Source organism: Lactuca virosa, chromosome 5, assembly GCF_052849685.1.
Source record: "Lactuca virosa cultivar CGN04683 chromosome 5, Lactuca_virosa_CGN04683_v6, whole genome shotgun sequence".
Taxonomy (NCBI): Eukaryota; Viridiplantae; Streptophyta; class Magnoliopsida; order Asterales; family Asteraceae; genus Lactuca; species Lactuca virosa.
The window spans coordinates 15,149,885-15,164,183 of NC_136430.1; the positions used below are offsets into that span (position 1 = coordinate 15,149,885).

General features: G+C 32.8%; 2 protein-coding genes across 2 annotated transcripts; both read left to right on the forward strand.

The window, feature by feature from the left end:
- Window positions 1–3,623: 3,623 nt before the first annotated feature.
- On the forward strand, window positions 3,624–4,124 carry LOC145111021 (2S seed storage albumin protein-like). Its single transcript, XM_079047320.1, has one exon. The coding sequence runs from the start codon at window positions 3,624–3,626 to the stop codon at window positions 4,122–4,124; it is 501 nt and encodes a 166-aa protein (XP_078903446.1).
- A 5,970-nt stretch (window positions 4,125–10,094) lies between these two features.
- LOC145116432 (uncharacterized) lies at window positions 10,095–11,986 on the forward strand. Its single transcript, XM_079052779.1, has 6 exons — window positions 10,095–10,196; window positions 10,348–10,469; window positions 10,581–10,678; window positions 10,754–10,853; window positions 11,104–11,286; window positions 11,790–11,986. Exons 2-6 carry the CDS (start codon window positions 10,413–10,415, stop codon window positions 11,910–11,912), a joined length of 561 nt encoding a protein of 186 aa, XP_078908905.1. The 5' UTR covers window positions 10,095–10,196; window positions 10,348–10,412; the 3' UTR covers window positions 11,913–11,986.
- The last annotated feature ends 2,313 nt before the right edge of the window (window positions 11,987–14,299 follow it).

Consider the following 14,299-nt stretch of genomic DNA (forward strand, 5'->3'; position numbering starts at 1 on the left):
AGTGGTGGTGATGGTGATGATGGGTGGCAGTGGAGGTGGTGGTGGGTGGTAGGTGGTGGAGGAGGGGGTGGTGACGGTGATGGTGATGGTGGCGACAGAGGGGTTTCATCAGTGGTGTTAAAAGTAAAATGGGTAATATGGTAACATTCAACATTCTCACTTGAAAGGAATTTTAATTCCTTAAGTTTTTGGATGAAAGTTATTTTCCCACCTTGGAAGGAAAATTTGACTCATTTAGGAATCTAATTCCTTTTGAAAGCTTGAACCAAACAAAGAAAAATGATGGAATTAAATTCCGATTCCTTTTAATTCCAACGGAATCCAGCGAACCAAACGACACGTTAGGAGTATGGAAAGGAGTTATTAAGAGCGAAAAATATTGAGAGTTTTAATGCAAGTTCATATTTACAAAGTAGGATATAAACCATGTCGTGTCTCTTTTCATTTACTTATATTTGTTATTGGTTATTATATGACTAATCATAATAAAATGATTCAACCAAAATGTTGATATTTTGTTTTGAACCGTGCATAACTGATAACATTAGTACGTTATACGATTTTTTTTGGGCATTAGTACATTAGTACGTTATACAATTTAGGTTGTGATGATGTTAATTTTCAAAAGTATAAAGCATAAAATCATATCATAAATTATCATGGTTTGTTCGATTTGACATATGTCTATGGACAAATGATCTCTTCTATTACTCAATTGTCTCGAAAATGATACATTAGAAAATCTACTTACAAATTATTATAATCGGAAACCCTAACAACTATTATGGTTTGTTTGATTGGATGGATAAGATAATGGAATGAACCAAGTAATGTAATGAAAAAGGTAATAGAATGAGTCATTACTATTCCATAGCCATGTTTGGTTAAGCAATTGGAATGGGATGGATCATTAATCCATTTTGTTTGGTAGGCCGGAAATAACGAATGAATGGAATCAAATTCATCGAGAATGACCAAAATACCTATGTAACACAAAATACATATAATTTACAATTTTAAGCAACATTATCCATTCCAAAATTAGATTTTATATCATATTTAATAGACATGGAATAAAATTTGAATTTCATAACATTAATGTAAACAATTAATACAAATATCTTCTTTTTTGCTGCGATATCATTTTGTTTACATCTTGCTGTTGATAATTTTTTTCTTGATTGCGATATCTTTTTTTTTTACAAAAATATTTGTGTCTACCCAAGATAAATAAACATATCATGGTTAAAATCATAATGCTTACAACTTAAAAAGATGCAAATGAAGATAAACTCTCAATGCAAAATGAAGATAAAGTTTAAAATATTTATATCTACCCATGATAAATAAACATACCATTTTCTTCTATTTTTAATATACATCGACTACTAGAAGCACACACAAAACCATCATTTGGTTGTTCATTTTTTCAAATATTTACTAAATTTTCATGTAAAGCAAGCATAAAAAAATCAATCAAAGTAGTTTAATACTATCACCATTCAATAACAAAATATGAATTCATAGTGGCATTTTATTAAACGCCTAATATGCAGTTAAGAACCATTTCTAAAAATCAGATGGGAACTCTAAAACAATCATTTGTATGCAAAGAAACTCAAGACACAAAATATGAAGAAAAAATGCATATCTTGTATTGATTAGCTTCAACTCGCCCGTTAAAAGTCTCAAACCATGAACAATGCAATATATGAATTGGGCATAAAACAAAATGAAATTGATTCATATGATTGGATGTTTTGCTTCAATTATTCAGCCGACTCTATTTTAATTAACCCGATTACCAATCAAATACAACATAAATAATTTTGTAGCGATTTGAATTGATTGATAATTTGGTTGGGGCGTGAAGTATATGTGCTTGCGACTTTGATCGGTGAAAAATAAATTGATAAGAGGGCAAAATTGGTAGTCATCATTCCATGTAGGAAAGGAATGAAAACAAATCACGGGGTTTGGGTGGAATAAAAAACGCGCTTCTTGAAGGAATGTCATTTCGGATTGAATGAATCATTCTTTTCCTATTATCAACCAAAGATATGATTTTCCATGCCATCATAATTAGGGCTGGCAAATATCTACCACAAAGAACCAACCAACATGTTACCAACCGAACCAATAAAATCGGTAGTCAAGTTGTTTGGTAACCAATATGTTTGGCTGGTAATACCATGTCAATTAAGTAGTATTGGTACGGTAACGGTATTAAATTTTGAATACCATGGTTGTACCGTACCAACCAATTCATATATATATATATATATATATCAATTAATAAAAATAAAGAAATATTAGTTCTCATATCTGCATGTTTTAATTAGAATAAAAAATTAAAAGTCTTGGAATTAATAAACTAATACTTTGATTAACAAATTTCTTGATACTTATTTTTTGAAGAGCACGAAATCGGTGATACAAAAGCACATGACGCTAAAACTCAAAAGGAATACTAACTTCTCATTCCTTGTATTGTTTCCATTTGCTTCCTCAAGCAACTTGCTAGAGGTGGGCCTCTTTTAATCCTTTTAGTCGTTTTCAAAAGATAAAATACTAACACAAGCAAGTGAAGCAACGGCCAATTGCCCACAAATTCAACTCATATTCACGTATAGGTATATATTAGTTAAAATTTTTGGTATATACCAAATACCAATATGTACCAACCAAATTTGTTGGCAGCCAAATTAGTTAGTACCAAGTATACTTGGTACGGTACTGGTAAGTAAATTCTTATGTCAACTATAGTTGGTACGGTACACGGTTTGGAGAAAAAAAAACTTTGTACCGTACCAATTCCACCCCTAATCAGAATAACACATTTCATTCCTTCTGCGATTATAGTGTACAAAACAGGGGCTTAGGCCAAATCCATATACAAAAAAAATCCAAAATAACTAATCACGGATCCTTTCGGGCCTAAAGACCATCAACCTACTTGAAACATTATTCGTTCGAGATTCGTCATTCAAGTTTACTAACTTCGTTCTGGGTCGGGTTTTTCATTCGAATCACCAATTACAAGTCACACTAACATTTCAAATATACTAGACGGTTGGATTTATACAAATTTTTTAAAAATTTTAAAATATTTTATTTAAAAGTAAACCATTAAAATTAAATAACATGTCAGCAATTTGTAAATAATATAACTATTTACTAACATGAAACTAATTTAACTTCTAACCATTAAACAACCTAACCAAACATAACCATTAACGAGCAGTTAGAAAAAATTATATTACCAAAACTTTAACAATAAAAAATATAAAAAGTATTTAAGTGGACATTTGAAAAGCGTTAGCTTTTTAATAATGTGATGAAACTCGCGTATTCAATAACTTTACGAGAAAACCTCTTTTCCATGTGGATAATTTTAGTAGTGACTAGCGGCAGTCCATACACACATATCCAACCCAAACAAAATCGCCGGTTCCACGTCGGAACATCTGACGCAAAAACTCGTATAGGTGTCAGTGATATGTCACCAGCGTCTGTCACCTGGCAGACCACCTCTCCACGTGTACTCGCTTCATCCTCCAATCTCCAGTATAAATACCTCATTCGCCCCACACCTCCACCATCGCAAAGGAAAACACCACTCAATGGCAAAACTCGGCGTGCTCGCACTCACCTTCGCCGCGCTTATCGCATGTACCTCGGTTTCCGCCTTTAGAACAACCTTCTTCACCACCACCATCGAGGATGACGACAACCTCGTGTTCACAAGAAGCTCCCGAGAGCAACAGAGTTGCCGCAAGGAAATCCAGCCGGAGCAGTTAAACGACTGCCAGAAGTACCTAGAGCAAAACTCCCCGTACGCCGGCGAGGTGCTGGAGATGACCGTCGAGGACCCGAGAAAACAGCACGAAAAGAAACAACTTGAGCAGTGCTGCAGAGAGCTCCGCAATGTCAAAGAGGAGTGCCAGTGTGAGGCTGTGCAGGAGGCTTTCCGGCAAGCCGAGAAGCAGCAGCAGCAGGGTGGAAGCCGCCATGGTTCGCAGCAGGAACGGCAACAACGGCAGATTCTGCAGAAAGCTCAAAACCTCCCAAGTGAATGTCGTTTGAAAGTTCAGCAATGCCGGATCCGATCTCCATGGATCTAAATGTATATGAACCGGTGGTGGGTTCTGTGATAATAAAGTTGTGGGAATATTCCGATTCACTGTGGTGATCGGGGTGATGAACTCATATAAATAATAATAAACACGTTTCAAGTATATGAGTGTGCGAGAGCGAGATTGTGGATGAACAAACGTATTCAAACTAATTACAATGAGTTAAAGATACTAATACTAGTTTTTATATTATATTTAGTCACAAAACTGGTTTGAATGTGTATTCAAAGACTTAAAAAGGGTTAACCAAGCGGGACATCATGTTACTTTAATGCAATACTTCTAATTTTAAATTTTAGTTAGAAAATAAATATACATAAAACTGACATTAATGGGTCCCCACAATAAAACTTTACTGGTATCTGGTTTTACATATATAAATAGATTTAGCCGTAGTTTGGAATAGAGTAGATAAAAAAAATAGAAAAGAAAAAAGTTAATTAGTGATTTATTTTATAAATAATAGTAGTAGATAGTAATCAACAGGGCCGGTTATGCTCTGAGCAAAGAAACTTAGGTAGTGTTTGTTTTTTGTCTGTAGATTTGCGTGGCCTCTTCTGTCTGCGCCGCGCAGACCACGCGCAGACATTAGTCTTCGCAGACTGTTTGTTTTTTTGAAAACTGCATACTTAAAAATGTATGCGCGTCCTCTTCTTGGCGCAGACGTGGACCAGAGTCTTCTAACATCTTCAGACATCTTCTAGCCTAAAAAAACATATATATCTTTATTTTTTTTAAGTTTTTTTTTTTAATTTATATTTTTTCCAACTTTATTAATGATAAACAATTTGAAAAAAAAAATACAAAACTTAAAAAAAAACGTTCGACGATACAAACATAATATTTTTGACAAATTTATAAATAAAGATTTATTACAATAATAGTCGTTGAAGTTGTTTATATAAATATAAAAAAAATCATAATATATTCTTATATTTTTTTGCCAAATTTTGTAAAACATTATTTAATACAGTATCGTCAATTTCTCGAGAAAATATTTATGGTGCGTTTTTAATGGATTTAATTGAAAAAATCGAAGTTTATTTCCATCCATTTATGTATCAAATTCTTCGATCACTAATTATAATGTTTAGTTATAACTTTGCAACCAAAGTTGTTGATTTTTATCAAATATATACGTTAATTCATACCATTTTTATTTTTATTTTTATACAATAATACATAAAAGTTGATCTAGATTCATTAATCATTTATAACAAAGTCATAAAAATATTAAAAAATCACTTTAAAGTTTAAAAAAATCAGTTAATTTAGATTTCAGTTTATTTCAGTAGCCCGTAGATGTTAAAAAAACAAACAGTCTTCTTTTTTCAGACTGCAGACGTTTGGTCCACCTCTTCTACTGCAGAGGTCTACAGATGTGGTTCGCAGACTGCAGACATTGTCTCAGAAAAAACAAACAGCACCTTAATGATGCCCTTGTTTTATCGAACAACATAAAATTATAGTTAAAAAAAATTGTTCTCATGTACCATATCCATCACAATGATAATCCTAAATACACTACACATACATAGAGGCATCACAAATTAGGCTTCAAATACAAAAGAAATTGGGTAAGATGATGTTGGGAAAATCTAATATCGAGTAAATTAAAAAATTTAAATTTGTTTGTCTGATTAACCTTGTGGTATAATGATGAAACAAAAGTACATGACATCTGAAGGTGCCAAAACTATAAGGAGACCACATTAGCACCTGAGCAACTAGAACACCAACAAAAAGGCTAAACAAGAATGAACTAAGAGATTTGAGAACACCAAAACCGACCAGCACCAATTATGACAATAGACTTATAGGAAAATCACGTTGTTATACCACTTACAATAATGAACTTTATAAAAACATAATAGACTAAAAAAAATCAAGCAACCTCACTTTATTGATTTTTGACTAAATATGAATGCATCCACATTAAAGTCTTGATATTACCATCAGCCACACCATAACCTGTGTTTTTTCGTTTTTCAAACATGATAATACATACCACAATCATTCTTGCAACTTAAAGCATTTGTAGTGAGAGCCTCTAAGTAAGCATCCCCAAATATATAGTGGTTACTTATAACCATCAATTTACACCAAAAGAAACTCCAATCAATGAAACAAAATCAAAAAGTATCTTCAACTTATATTATAATAAAATGATTGAATGCCTACAAAAACTCTAAGGCAGCAAGAAAGTATACAAGCATGAAAGTATACAAGCTATTTTACAAATTAGAGCACCAAAATCTCAACCTCAACTAATCTGGCATTAACTTTCAAATATAACACTCTTAACTTTTTTTTATTGTTTAATTTTGAGAGCAATCGGCAAAAACCATTTAAATACTGAAACAAACTGACACAAAATGACTCCAATGAATATTCAACTGAGAAAGGTTGAGAGACCAAGGCTTCAAAATTCTTGTGAGCTCATGCGAGAGACAACGATATACGAGAGTAAAGAGAGATCCTTGAGAGTTCAGATTTTACGCATCTTAAATCATCCTATGTCGTTGCAACTTCTCAATTGTCTAAGATCGGTACACCATCTCACGTCTTGAAGCGCGGTTATTGGAGAAAATTGATGGGGGCTCAAGGATTATAAAAAAAGCTATTATTAGGCATGTGTTGTTACTTAGGAGAAAGTTATTGGCGAAAATCATCCTCCGTATTTATTGCTTCGTTTTCTCCAGAGCGCCATTGATCGGAATGCCTCGTCTTCTTCAACAGCAATTATTAGGCGTGTGCTGTTACTTAGAAGACTGAAGAGTCGTGCCTTCCAAATAAACTTCAATTTTCCGCCTAATGTTTAGGTATAGAACTAACGCGTTGTTGGCTGTTGCTGCCCCCTTTTCATTTGGACCAGACTTGCTTGGATTAAGAGGCCCAAATAGCATATATCTATAACAACCTAGGAAATCTGATGCCCCATAAAAATTTGCTGCCCTGGGGTTTGTTTGGTCGGCCCTGGTAATCAATTTACTTCGGTGTAAGTGGAACTAGTATGAACGTTCATACTATTGTGAATATCAACAAACTAACTTTTTGGGAAAATATCGATGGTTTGTGAAAATACTTGACCTAGACTCATCCTCTTGTCATTTGCCCACATTCAAAATGAATGTCAATTTCAAAATATTTTGTTCGTTAGAATTAATTGCTAACTACGTATATTGTAGTTTTGACCCACAAAAGAAAAAATTTTTATATTTTAACTAGATGTAATTTAATATAATATTTATTACATTTTATACTTTACATGTATAAGTATAAGATTATGTGGTCTTTTAATTTTAAAAATTGAAAAAACCATAAATTGACATTTGGATATTATTTATTTAAAAAATATCACAAAATGACAAGTGTTAAAACTCATTAGAGATTGACATATAACAAAATTATCTTCATTTATTATAGTAGACTAGGTGTAAAAGCCGTATATTACACTGGTTGATTAAAAAAATAAAATACTAAAATGTAAATAATAAATATTTTTAAAATAAAATTTTGAAATAAGGAATGAAAAAACATATTAATTTCAATTTAGTATAATATTTATTACATTTGATACTTTACATATACAAGTATAAGTATTATATGACTTTTTAATTTTAAAAATTGACAAAAAAAACCATAAATTGACATGTGAATATTATTTATTGAAAAACTATCACAAAATGACAAGTGTTAAAACTCATTAGAGATTGACATGTGACAAAATTATCTTCACTTATTATAGTAGATTTTGATATGCAACAAATATTTTTGCTTAAGTTCCTTTTGTATTTGGATTTTTATCATTTTCATAGCGAAAAAAAAAATTATATTGTTGAAGTTTTTGATTGGGAGAGTTTTTACTGGAAAAAAAATGTTGTAAACATGATTAAAATAAAAGGATAATGACTTAAAAGGGTAATATATTTTTCGATTTGTACATGTTTTGTAACTGAGTTTTTTTTCGTCCATATTACCCTTCAACTTGTTAAACTTCACACATTCAGTCCTTATGACCGATTACTCCAGATTAGCCGAAAAAAATGACTTAATAGGGTAATATATTTCTCATTTTGTACACATTTAGTCCTTAATATTTTTGTACATATTTAGTCCTTAATATTTTTTGTTTCAAAATAAGTCCTTTTTGTTTTTGTACTCATTCAGTACTTATAAATGATTTTTTTTAGGTTTTTTCTCATGACATCTTACGTGGGACAGTCATTGATGAGGTGTTTGGGGCTATTGATGCTTATGTCCATCGCGATCTTGACTGCTTGGTTGCGTAAGTCTTGTGTGTGGTTTGACTTAGGTCTTGTATTTTGAACGTCGTAAGTTCTTCATACGATATCAAATTTGAATGATCTTTATATTCACATGTTCGTCTTTTGCGTCTACTACAACTTTCGTTAAGATTAGTCCCGTTAAAACGTAATATATTTTTACTTGCGATTTTATAAAAAAACATCCATACATGTATTCATAAAAAACAATTTGAGGATGGATTAGGGCAGTCGATGAGGGAAAGGAATCAACATATGAGTATGATCCGTAGAGTGAGCCAGAGAGAGAGAACGGGAAGAACAAAGTAGGGGTGGGAGTGAGGTGATGGTAGGTAAGGGATCATGCATAACAATGTTATATCCCCTATATTTATGGATGTAGTCTTCAAAAGAATTGGTTTTACCATACAAAAAGGTTTAACGTTGCAACTTGTTGCCCGTTTGCCTTCTCATTCGTTTTACGGTGATAACTAAGATATAAAGTTTAATCATTAAAAAGAAAATATTAAAAAATCTATATTCTAAAAATAATAATAATAATTAAATTTAGTTTAAGAAAAAGATAAAAGAAATCAAATAAGAGCAAATAAGTAAATTTATATAGCTTAGAGACTATTACTAGGGGTGAGCAAAAACCGAACCGACTAAAAATAACCCGACAAAACCGTAACAAACCGTAACCAACAAACCGAAACTGATGCAAAAACCAATGATGCAGATTTCATTTTTGCAAAAATCGAAGGTCTGCGAGTCAGTGCGGTTTTTTACCAAGAAACCGGTCCATCAAAACCGAACCGCACCGAAGATTTATAAAATAATAAATCACTAATTTATATTTATATTCTATAATATATACATATTTTTAAAATATTAAGAAATATTAATACATATTATATTTGGACTTTGGACTTTGATAGTTGGTTTTAGCCATTTAATCGGGATTCCAAATCATTTTCCAAACTTTTTTTTTGAAAGAGACAATCATTTTCCAAACTTATTTTCTATTTTGTTTTTATTTTTGTAGTTAAAACCACAACAAAGTAGGTCACTAATTAACTATGTGTTATAAGTTTATAACAAGTAAACCAAAATTCAATTTTTTTTTTCTTAGTCAACCGTTGTATATAAAGTCACTTAGAACTTTTGATTTATATAATTTATTTTGTACTGAAAATAAACATTTACAAATAAACAGTTTCAAAAAGTGAAAAACATTGCACCATACAAGCTTACATGTATATTGTTATCGTTTTTTTTTTAAATTCACCAAAAAACATCAAAGCCCATACCAAATTTTAGAATCGGTTTAAAACTGAAACCACATTTAGAAACCGTAAAACCGAACCATTAGAAAACCGCACCCAACGGTTTTAAGAATACAAAAACCGCACCTTGCAGTTTGCGGTTCGGTTTGACCGTAAAACCGCATTATGCTCACCCTTAACTATTACCGTACTATTTATGTAAGTTTTGAAGCCCAAAGACCATTCCTATCAAGAAAATTAAAAAGAAAATGGCTCTTGATAAACCATACGACATTTATATAATATTGTCTAAAAATAAGTTTAAAAAAAAATTAATGTTTAATCCCAGAAAAAACTCAGATTTTTTTGCAACTATTCTTTCCTTTACCTTGTTTCCAGAGAGGAGTTCGAGCACTTTAATTGAACCCCTTCACGTTAACGGAAAATTCCGCTTCTCCCTCTGTTTGTAAACTCTCCATGAACGGCGAACAGTCCGTTCAAAATCTCCGACGCAACTCACCGGATTCCACGTATTCGTCTATCCGTTCATCCTATTATTTCTTTTAAATCTATTATATTCACTTTCCATGATTTTAATGTTGTTTCACATGCCTCGATAGATTTTGTATGTCCCATGTTTTGCGTAATTAGTTGACATTTCTATAATTCGATTGATACTAGAAGATACAGAAGAATTTGCGCACATAAGCACGACTGTATTAGGAAAGAACTGATCGTAGACTTCGATGGCTCCTGCTGTTCCTAGATCTGGAGATGCGATTTTCGCTAATGTTGAGCGTGTGGTAAGTTCTCTGCATCAGAAGTCAATGCACAGGATAATCTCGGTGCTCGATTTACATTTTTTATTGCTAATTTATTTCATGATCCCTTAATGTGATTGTGATTGTTCGCAGAACTCTGAGTTGTTCACTCTGACGTATGGAGCGATCGTTCGACAATTGCTTACGGATCTGGAGGAGGTTGAGGAAGTCAATAAGCAGCTCGATCAAATGTATACATGAATGGTTTTTATTGTTTTCATATTGATTGTACTTGGTCTCATTGTCTGACTTTTTTTCTACACCAGGGGTTATAATATTGGGATCCGTCTGATTGATGAGTTCCTTGCAAAATCTAATGTCACTAGATGTGTTAATTTTAGGGAGACAGTTGAAGTCATCGCAAAGGTAACTCTTCTTCACTTGTGCCCATTTGCACTTTTGATGATCTTCAAATATTGTTTGGCAATGTCTTCCAAGTATTTAGACATGGTATTTGTTTCTGCTTCAATGGTTCTGTGGGACCTTGGGAGAAGTTATGGCTATTGAATAAATCTGTTAGGAACTCATACTTGACCAAAATAAACAAACATGTTTTCCACTGAATAGAGAAAACATCAAGTCTTCTATGGAGTCTTAATCTATGCCTTGTAAATAGGTTGGGTTCAAAATGTTTTTAGGGGTGACTGCATCTGTGACTAACTGGGATTCAGAAGGAACGTCTTGTAGCCTCATTTTGGAGGATAATCCGCTCATAGATTTTGTTGAGCTTCCAGATACTTGTCAAGGTTTATATTACTGCAACATTCTAAGCGGAGTAGTCAGAGGAGCTCTAGAAATGGTATGTTCTGTTTCATATATATATATATATTTTTGAACTTTTCCATATGTTAGTTAAATTTTGCGTACCGGTTCTTTTGGATTGGGTGAAATGTTGTATAGCAGTTAAATAGAAGGGTTAAATGTTTAATTATGTAAAATGTTTCACTTTTTTTTTCCAATTTTTGCTACAAAATCGAAGTTTCTATTTAGAAGTAAATAAGATTTAATCAAAAAGCAACTTACTCAAAATTTAATTTTACTTATGTGACCATTTAGAATAGGAAACCAGTTCATGTTTACAAGGTTGCATATTTTGTTCCTAGAACTAAAAGTGGTTGTATAATTGTTAAAAAACCACTTTGTTGCATAAATTGGGAAAAAAGGGTGAAATGTTGTTGCATAAATTAAATAGAAATATATAGATGTTGCAATCATGGGTAAAACAATAAAGTACATTGTCTGTTTGGGAAGTGGGAGTAATTGAAATTTTGTATGAGAAATTACATTGTATGATATATTCAGGTGTCAATGAAGACTGAAATCACATGGGTGCGTGATATGCTTAAAGGAGATGATGCATTTGAGTTAAAGGTAAAGCTCGTGAAGCAAGTTCCAGAAGAGTATCCCTACAAAGATGACGAGTAAACATGTTTTAGTTTTTTAACTTTTTATTAAATAATGATTTATGTATATACAGTTCAATAATAGACTTTCCATAACTTACTTTTGTTATGGATTTGGTTATAATATGCATTTTACATTTGGAGAATTTGTTTGAAAGTTTATTGGTTCGTTACAGTGTCACTTCGTGAATTATCCATGGTGAGAATATGATAATACTCTTTACCTGTCTGATGTTGGCAGATCAAAGGGTGTGATTACAAAAAGAAAAAAAGCCATGGCGTCTAACTGTTTTATAATAAGTGAGATTCTAAAAATCACCAAATTTTAGTAATTAAGTTCTCCATCAACTATTGAAGTCTTAAAATAGAAAAGTTGAAGGGGAAAAGAATACAAAACAAGGTTGGTGGTTTTTGAAAATGAAAAAGCCTAAAGAAAAAATTTCATAAATGGTCCTTGTGCCTTTTAGAAATATGACATTTAGTCCCCAAGTTTAAAAAATCTCACAGATGGTCCCTATGCTTTCAAAAATTTTGATGTTTGGCCCTTATTGCTCATTTTGTTAAGTTTTGTCCGTTAACCGAAGGGTATTTTCGTCATTTCACAAGATCATTTATAAAGCTTTTTGTTATTTAAATGGTCTCTCTCTCTCTCTCTCAAATTTTCATTTTCTTTGAAAAAATTCTTCAAATCACCTCTTATATTCGCAAATCTCATTTGAAATCAGTCTCCAAATTCTCAATGTCGTCGTCTGCTATGTTAGTTACTGCAAACCCTTCTTTCGTTGTGCGTGGAACTTTATTCACCGTTGAGAAAAAATCTGGCTCAAATTTGGGTGACAGTGATGGAATTTATGCCTCTCCGCTGGGCAGCGGCGAAGCCAGCAGAGGGAAAGATCTCAACCATTCAATCATGGCAGGATCATAAACCGTTCTCGAAAGATCTAGAGATGTTATTCAAACCAAGAACACGTTACCCACGAATTCAACCACCAAGCCACGAAAACAAACCATCGATAAGAAGCGCGATGTCCCCTCCACTACCAAGGCTCCATGAGAGAGGGTTGTAAGTGTAATCATGAAGAATTTTGCCCTTATACTTATACTCTTGATTTTGGCTCAAATGATTCGTAGACTAGCGTTCAATCAAGGGAGTGGTTTTGATTCAATTCTTATTCCTAGTTCTGATTATGAAATAAGGTTTGCAAAAATCGAAGCCTTCTTGAAGATCGCAACCAAAATGATGCAAGTTCTGGTTGAAGTTGTGGATTAGAAGATTAAGAATGAGATTGCAAGTTTGAAAACTGAATTAGATAAGAATATAAAGTATGGAGAAATCCTTGACCACTAATTAGTAGGCCTGGTAATGAAGCGAGTTTTGACCCTGATCCGATCCAAACCCTTAACAATTATACGAGTTAGGAGCATAGTTTTTGATCCGTTTACCCGTTAACGACCCATACCCGCTAACCCTTTTATTAAAAGGGTCGGGTATGGATCATCACCGATCCGCTCCATTTATAACCCGCCCCATATAAATTTTAGAATCATACATTTATAGTTTATACTGCCTAAAGTTTACTTTAAATTCCAATCGAAAGTCCAAAGAGAAAAGGCCAAAAACTAAACCGTTTTTACATAGGACTCGTGGACTCAACTTCTAGACTTCCAGTCTTCTCCCAAGAATCATGTTGTCATTTCATTTATATTTCATCATGTAATCACCAATTTCATTTATAAGTCCATAAATTCATTTATCAACCGGAAGAAATTTTGTAATTCCTATTCTCTATCAATGCAATCGACGGTCAAAAACCAATCAGAAGTAACTACGATAATGCTTTTAATTCCAATAGAAAGTCTTCGAGTACATAATGTGTTTTCTAAATCAACATTTCTTTTATTTAATAAATGTGATTTTATGATTTAAGTAAAATGTGTTTGATTATTCAAAAAACCTACGGGTTACGGGGCGGGTTTGGATAGCTGCTGATTCGGTGGATAAGGGTATGGGTTTGATTATTCAAAACCCTGCGGGTTACGGAGCGGGTTTGGATTGGATTTTGGAATTTGTTAAAAGGGTTTGGATCAAGGTCGATTCGCTCCAAACCCGCCCCATTTCCAGGTCTACTAATTAGCTTACCAAAGATGAGTTCAACAGGTTTTTAGAGGAATTGAAGGGGGAAAACGGAGTTGATGATATTGGTGATTTAAAATTGGATGAATTAGGGCTTTTGCCAAAGAAATTGTGGAGAAAAATGATTTAGAAGGCATATGATAGCTGAAGATGAACAGGGGGTGTACCAGTGGGGAGAGAGAGACACGAAGAGAGGACCCTTTATATATTAAATGTATATATTTTATTTTTTCTTTTTTGAAAGATAAAAAAAACTTCATGGTCCTTTTAGTAGT

Bases quoted from the DNA above. Each gene is read 5' to 3' on its own strand.
- LOC145111021 (XM_079047320.1), top strand. From the start codon at position 3,624: ATGGCAAAACTCGGCGTGCTCGCACTCACCTTCGCCGCGCTTATCGCA.
- LOC145116432 (XM_079052779.1), top strand. From the start codon at position 10,413: ATGGCTCCTGCTGTTCCTAGATCTGGAGATGCGATTTTCGCTAATGTT. The intron at 10,470-10,580 runs GTAAGTTCTCTG...GATTGTTCGCAG, and splicing joins TCGCTAATGTTGAGCGTGTG to AACTCTGAGTTGTTCACTCT. The intron at 10,854-11,103 runs GTAACTCTTCTT...CCTTGTAAATAG, and splicing joins CAGTTGAAGTCATCGCAAAG to GTTGGGTTCAAAATGTTTTT.